A 7,704-nucleotide genomic window follows, 5' to 3' on the forward strand; every position below is an offset into this window, starting at 1 on the left:
AAAGATTCTAGCTTGCAGCCAGGTCTGAGAACTATGGGTATAGACCAGGGATTGGCAAACTTTTTCTCTAATGGGCCAGACAGTAATATTTTTGGGGCCACTGCACTCCAGTCCGGGCGACAGAGCGAGACTCCGCCTCAAAAAAAAAAAAAAAAAAAAAAAAAAAAAAAAAAAAAAAAAAGCCTGGTCCCACCCAAGGCCAGTTCTATCAAAATCTCTTGGGGTGAGGTCCAAGCAGCAAGTTTTTAAAGATTCTAGCTTGCAGCCAGGTCTGAGAACTATGGGTATAGACCAGGGATTGGCAAACTTTTTCTCTAATGGGCCAGACAGTAATATTTTTGGCTTTGTGGGCCATACAGTCTGTCTCAAATACTCTTCTGCCATTGTAACTGCTATAGACAATAGGTTAGTAAATGAACATGGCTGTGTTCCAATAAAACTTTATTTACAAACACCCACAGTGGATAGGATCCAGCCCACAGGCCTGATATAGTTTGCAGACCTGAGGTTTAGACTATCATCGTACCCCATGCAAGAATTTCTTCCAAAAGATCCTACAAATGGTCATATATAGTTCATCTGAATGTACCTGGGGCTAGAGTTTCTCAGGAAGAATAAAGGAGTAACTCCAGGAAAAAATGTGTCTGAGATAATGAACGTATTCAGTGTTAAAAGGCAGACAAATAGAAGAACATGTTGCAATAAAGAAAGTAGAAGAAAACTCTACAAAATGGAGCTGTAGAAAAAGTAGCAGGTGTGTCTCAGAGAGAATGAGCCCATTGTTGAGCAGTTTCACCCCAGTGTTCTACAAAGCATAAATGAGGCCTGGGCACTACCAGGCAGCTAGCTCAGAAGCTCATTGAAATCAAGCAGGGTTGGGTTCCTACTCTCATGGAGACAAGTGTGCGAAGTATTCAGCCAAGTATCTGAATTTGCTTTCAGGTCAAGGCATGGATGTTCTTAGATACCAGAGAGCCCAATATTGACACAAAATCGTTCCTCTCCAATGAACGAAGTTTTCTTCTGGTGGTTTCCATAGCTCGAGGGAAATGTGTGAAGGGTATAGGTGAGATGCACTTCTCCCTACCTTCTGCTCCCACATTAGAAACGGCTGTTCCAGTTAATTCCTCTGTTCACACATTACTGCCTCATCTTTACCAACAAGCAACCATTAGGAATAAAACGTGTTCCCAGCTGGGCACGGTGGCTCACACCTGTAATCCCAGCACCTTGGGAGGCCGAGGCAGGCAGATCACGAGGTCAAGAGATAGAGATCATCCTGGCCAACATGGTGAAACACTGTCTCTACTAAAAATACAAAAATTAGCTGGGCGTGGTGGCGTGCGCCTGTAGTCCCAGCTGCTCAGGAAGCTGAGGCAGGAGAATCACTTGAACCCGGGAGGCAGAGGCTGCAGTGAGCCAAGATCGCGCCACTGCACTCCAACCTGGCGACAGAGCGAGACTCCATCTCAAAAAACAAAACAAACAAACAAACAACAGGAAAAACATGTTCCTGCCATTTAGTATATATCAACAGCAGGTGCTAACAGCTGTTGAAAAATAAATGAACAATTTAGTGATCTTCCATGGGCCATGGAAAAGTCAAGATCTAGAAAGTGCTCTGTCTTCCACTTGCCCCCTTTATTGCTGCAAAATTTCCAGATGACTTGTCAATTTATAACTAGTCTTTATTTTCAGATAACCTGAAAGTTGGATGGGGGAGGGGTTCCACAAACACCATCAGCTGTTCTGAATGGCCTCTTCCATGTCTAGGAAACTGTACAGAGCACTGAAGGCCACCAACACAAACAGATCTGGGCTTAAATCCAACTTCTACCATCTACTGGGTATGTAATCCTGAAGAAATAATTTAGCCTACCTGATACTCAGTTTCTCATGTGAACTTTAAATAAAGAAAACAGCACGTGCTTGACAACACTGTGATCATAACAATGCATAGAAAACACCAGCTCATTGGATATTGGTTCCTTTCACTTCAAGTCATTACCCATGAAGGAAGAACTGGGAATTAAGTCCAGATGTTATTCTGTTCACAGTATCAGAAAAAGGAAACGCCTCCTGCTTTAGATGACTAGCACTGAGGGAGATATGGGCAGTGAGACCCGTGTGGCTACACAGCCAACTTGTGCTATGGAAACTGCCACCAGCAGCTCCCAACATGGGCCCAGGCCCTCTGGCATGGCTGTAGAAGCCATCTGTTAGATCATGGTCAAGCCAACAGGATCACTGCATTGGACTCTATCCTGTAGCCAGAAAGAATTCATCTGAGTCCATTCTAGCAGGGTTTTCCTTGCTGTACCTTGTAGTTCAGGTTAAACGGCAGATTGAGAGAGCTTGGTGGAAGCCCTAGGGACAGCAGCAAGTTAATAAAACACTTGGATCAACTCCTAGATTCCATTCAGAGTTGGTTTTTTCCCTGATGAGCTGATAGGCCCCAGGAAGATCCACTGGCATCTCCAGCTCTTTCACAAAAACAGGCAGGCCCACTTTTGGCCTCGAAGGCAACCTACACACATAGAGGAAGAGATCATATCCACACGGAGACATCCAGCAGGTCAGGAAATGGAATCTGGTGAGCACCTTAGAACCTCAAGTCAACAACAGAGTCATCAGCTTCCTCTACTGAAGGAACAGATACCACTTCAAAAAGGGCCTCTTGAGTGTATCTTTTTAACGGGCATTAATAAAACCCCATAGGGCACAAAAAGAAACGTAATTGAGTAGAATTCCCTATTTGCCCAAACATCAAAGAAGTGAAAAGCCCATGGAAATACAAAAACTGATCCTGTAGGATCCTCAGCTCCTCAGGATGCTGAAGTACTGAATACTTGAAACCTACAGCTTGGCACTGCATTGGGATTCCTCGCTCACTGCCCCCCGGAGTGGGTGTGGAATCAGACGGGATGTTCTAATGTCTGCATCATTGAGGGCATCCAGTTCAGCGTCCCCACAGTCACTGCAGCTGACGTTCTGACTGCACTGTTAGTAGCCAGTACATAATACACACTTTCTCTAGACTCAATTTTTCTTTCTTTCTTTTTAAATAGAGACAGGGTCCTGCTAAGTTGCCCAGGCTGGTTTTGAATTCCCGGTCTCAAGTGATCGTCCTGCCTCGGCCTCCCAAAGTGTTGGGATTACAGGCGTAAGCCACTGTACCTGGCCTCAATTTTTCTTTTCAATCACTGGCAAGAAACATCCTGCCAAGTTTTTCTGATATGTACTTCTTCCATTCCATTCTTTGAAAGAGTGATGTGAGAGCCTCTTTGGAGACCTAACCAAATGCAAGCATGTAAAAGATAAGGTACCCAAAGACTGCTGGAAAGAAACACACTATTAGGTTGGATTATAAGAATAGCCAACATTCAGCCCTTTTTTAGATACAAAAACAGCAATTTTATACCATTCAACCTAACTTCTACCAAGTAACTTTCTGAAATGTTTAGAATTGCTAACCATATGATCTCAGAACCAGTTATAGGCCATTGCTTCAGCTAAGGAGACATCAAGGCACCAAGCCCATGGGCTTCTGCATCATCAAAAAGACTGGCCGGGCACGGTGGCTCACACCTGTAATCCCAGCACTTTGGGAGGCCGAGGCAGGTGGATCACCTGAGGTCAGGAGTTCCACACCAGCCTGGCCAACATGGCAAAATCCTGTGTCTACTAAAAATGCAAAAATTATCTGGGCATGGCGGTGGACACCTGTAGTCCCAACTACTCAGGAGGCTTAGGCAGGAGAATCGCTTGAACCCGGGAGGTGGAGGTTGCAGTGAGTCAGTGAGCCAAGATCGTGCCACTGCACTCCAGTCTGGGTGACAGAGCAAGATTCCATCTAAAAAATAAACAAACAAACAGTATTCTAGGCCATAAAAGTCATCTTAATAGATTTCAAAAGACTGAAATGTTAGTCTCTGACCACAGTGGAACTAAGTTAGAAATAAACAACAACATGACATCTTTAAAAAGTCCTACTGACTTACTTCTAAACAACCCACGGGTCAAAAACCACCAAAAAAAAAAAAAAAAAAGGAGAAATTATTCTGAACTGAAAGAAAATACAGCATATCAAAATTTATGAGATGCAGTTAAAGTAGTACTTAGAGGAGAATCCTTACCTTTAATGGCTATGTGTGGAAGTAAGAAAGATCTAAAATCAGTGATCTAAATTTCCACTTTAGGAAGCTAGAAAAGGAAGAACAAATTAAAGCCAAATTAAGTAGAAGGAAAGAAATAATAAAGAAAAACCAGTAAGATAGAAACAGACAAGAAATGGGAGAACGGGGCAAACACCAGTGTATTGTAAAGATAGATAAAAATCAATAAAAGTTTAGCCATATTGATTGAGACACGAATTATTAATATCAGCAATTAAAGAGAGGACATCACTTCAAAGCCTACAGACATTGAAAGGCTAATAAGGGAATTCTACAAACAACTTCATAGACTTGACAGCTTAGATCACTGCACAGCAAACTCCCTGTGGGCCAACTCTAGGTTGCTACCTGTTTTGATACTTCTACTGGACCACGGCCAGGCACATCTGTCTACACGTTGCCTCTGAATGCTTTTGCAATATAACCACAGGGTAGAATAGTTGCCACTGAGATCACATGGTCCACAAAGTTTAAAATATTTACTATCTGACCCTTTATAGAAAAGTTTGCTGACTTTTAAATTAGATGAAATAGACAATTCTCTGAAACACACAAATGCCAAAACTGATTCAAGAAGAAACAAAAAATCCGGATACCTCTCTATTAAAAGTATTGGATTTGTAGTTAAAAACATTCCACAAAGAACTCCAGGTCCGGGTGGCTCTTTTGGTGAATTCTATGAAATACTTAAGAAAACACTAATACTAAGCCTACACAAACTCTTTCAGCAAACAGAAGAGGAAGGAACATTCCCCAATTCATTCTATGAGGCCAGTATTACCCTCATACCAAAATCAGAGAAAGACATTCTAAGAAAAGATAACTGTGAAGATAAGAAACCAGCCTCTAAAACTCCACACATAGCTAACCTATCACATTCTGATGGAAAGTTAAAAACAAAACAAAGCCAAAAAAAAAAAAAAAAACAACAACCAGGTATGTGCCAATATCTGCAGAGATGGAGATAAGATGGCTTGGAAGTAATACATCAGTAAAACTGAGTTCCCTGTTCCCCTCAAGATACACAGTAACAGAAATATCTTCAATTCCTATTGTAGAGGGAGTACCCCTACCCAGCCACAGCTTCTAAGGCTTCTGCCCCGTCAACAGTTGCTGCAATAAAACAGAGCACTAAATGTGTGGCCCCTTGGCCTTACCTCCATTCTGACTTGCAATACAAATAAAGCTATGGCTGTGTCTTTAACATCTGCCATGGCAACATGGCACTAATATCACAGGAAAGGCCCCAAGTATCAAACAGACAGGTAGGTTTTTATAAAATTCAACCCAGTGGTACGAACTTTCATCCATTCTTTCCAAGCTCACGAGTGCCCAGGCCAGTCACAGTCATGCACATCTGTTGGGGTCTGTTGAGGGTGACAGTCTGCTGGGAAGGAACTGGTTCATGTGGTGACTGTGTCCACAGCAAAATGCTTTGGGTTCTGAGAGTGGACCTGGTTTCTTCAAAACTGAGCACTTGCTGAGTACTAATGAAATGGACCCCCCACTCTGGCAGCCTTCAAAACTAAAGAGAGGTCCCTTTAGAGAACAGCAAGCAGGACATGGTTATCTTACCTGAGGGGCAGAAGGAGAGTGCCCCGATTCTCTGGGTTCTATGGTGTTCCTCCTCCTTCCCTGTACTGCCTACTAAAGCCTAGAGCCCAACAGAGGACTCTACAAGGAGACAGGGAGCTTGACATGGCTGAGGTCTCCTGAGTCTTCCCACTCAGAATGAATGAAACCACTGTGTGGATTTCCCAAGAGATCATCCCAGACAAGCAGTGTTAACTGCAGAGATCTCTGAGGGAAGCCCTCTTCAAAACTGACATGCAAGAGACAGGAGGCTGGTATACATCCCTACCCAAAATTTTGTTTTCTTGTTTATTTTTTACCTTCCCCACCTGAATGTGAGCTCAAGGGCAGAGACCTTTCCTTTCTTAGTCACCACCAACCATAACCCACTGACTGGGCACAAAGTAAGCATTTGATAAACCTTGCTACAGGAGTGGCTACCGGGTGCCCATCTGACTTCAGTGCCGAATACTGATGACCTAACAGTATGTGATTAGAACCTTCACGAAGCTATCTTGCCCAAGGAAGGTTCAGTGTTTGCAGGTAACCTAGCAGAGAGATGGCTTTTAAAGTCACAATGGCTTTTAACAGGAGATAAGTCAACTCACAGCTGGCGTGTGAGCGGCTGTCATCCTCACACATTTTGTGCAGCTGCTGGTACTCCTCCTGGGCCAGCTCAAACCGCTGCTGCTTAATCTGGTAGATTTCTTTCTTGGCATTGAGAGCCTCCTGGGCTACAATTAAATATTCCTTCAACATGCGCTCTTGCTCTCGCCTCCACTGTTCTCTTGGATCCTCAATCTGGGTAAGTTCTGAAATTTAAAAGGTAAAAACATAAGTGACTTAAAAGTAAAATCCTTAGGTTGACCAACAGTCATGCAGTGATGTCGCTCGTCAGTGTGAAAATTAATTCATTACCAGGATGCATATTATGGAAGATTTTATATCACGAACCTTTCCACAGTGTGGAACACTTTCTATTTTTATATCCACAGTCCAGATGAGAAGGAAACTCTACAGATATGAAACAGTCCATTGGAGGAGGGAAGACAATACAAGACGACGTTTTCACCAACAAAGACCACACTTTAAATAAGCATGGGAGGAGATGAACCCACGTGAGCTCAGAACTGTGACACTAATTGCTATTTATGACCTTCTCCTCATTGACTCCTTCTGCGTGAGATGATGGAAACTCTTCTGTGTCCCGGGCCTGACTGGCCCCCTTCTTTCATTTCCCAGACCAGACTGTGTAGTCTTTTCCCATTCCTCGCTGACTTCCTTGTCTCATCCCACCACAGCTTCCCTCATGTTCACTCCTGCTTCCTCCCTGTCCAGCTCTTCAAGGGCCTGTGCCTAACTCCAGCTCCAGCCTCTCTCCCCAGCTCCAACCTTTCATTCCCACCTGCCTCCTGGATGCACCTCCACATGGATGGACCCAAAGTCATTCCCAGTCATTCATCCAAAGCAGCCCTCATTCTCCACACCACCTTTCCCCATCAAGAGCAAAACCAAACCAAACACCACACAGCACACGCCTTCTTCTCCTGTCTTCACCTCGCGGGGAGCCGCATCATCTGGATCTAACTGCGGAGGCAGCCCGGGGGTACAACCTGGGACTCATCCTCAAAGAATCCCACTCCTCTTCCTCCTGAAACATTCAGTGGGTTATGAAGAACTGGAGGTCCCTGCCCCTGGATATGATAATCATTGGTGACACGCCCTTGTCTCTGTCTCTCCTTACTTCAGTCAGACTCTCGGGACCTTCTGGTCTCATCCCACCAAAACCCATCCTCAGAGCACTCTCCAAAGTGACCCCTCTAACTGGGATGCAATGCTTTCACACAGAAATCTCTTTGAGAGCACAAAGTCGGCTGGGCGCGGTGGCTCAAGCCTGTAATCCTAGCACTTTGGGAGGCCAAGATGGGCGGATCACGAGGTCAGGAGATCGAGACCA

General features: G+C 44.2%; 1 protein-coding gene across 1 annotated transcript in view; it reads right to left on the reverse strand.

Moving 5' to 3' along the window:
• Positions 1-7,704, reverse strand: part of WWC3 (WWC family member 3) — a 79,582-nt gene that overhangs the window by 68,475 nt on the left and 3,403 nt on the right. Inside the window, exon 2 of the mRNA XM_011950902.1 lies at positions 6,356-6,559. Within this exon, the coding sequence (XP_011806292.1) occupies positions 6,356-6,559 (204 nt within the window). The remainder of the gene's footprint in view (positions 1-6,355; positions 6,560-7,704) is intronic.

This window comes from Colobus angolensis, unplaced genomic scaffold (assembly GCF_000951035.1).
Source record: "Colobus angolensis palliatus isolate OR3802 unplaced genomic scaffold, Cang.pa_1.0 Scaffold310, whole genome shotgun sequence".
NCBI classification, from domain to species: Eukaryota; Metazoa; Chordata; class Mammalia; order Primates; family Cercopithecidae; genus Colobus; species Colobus angolensis.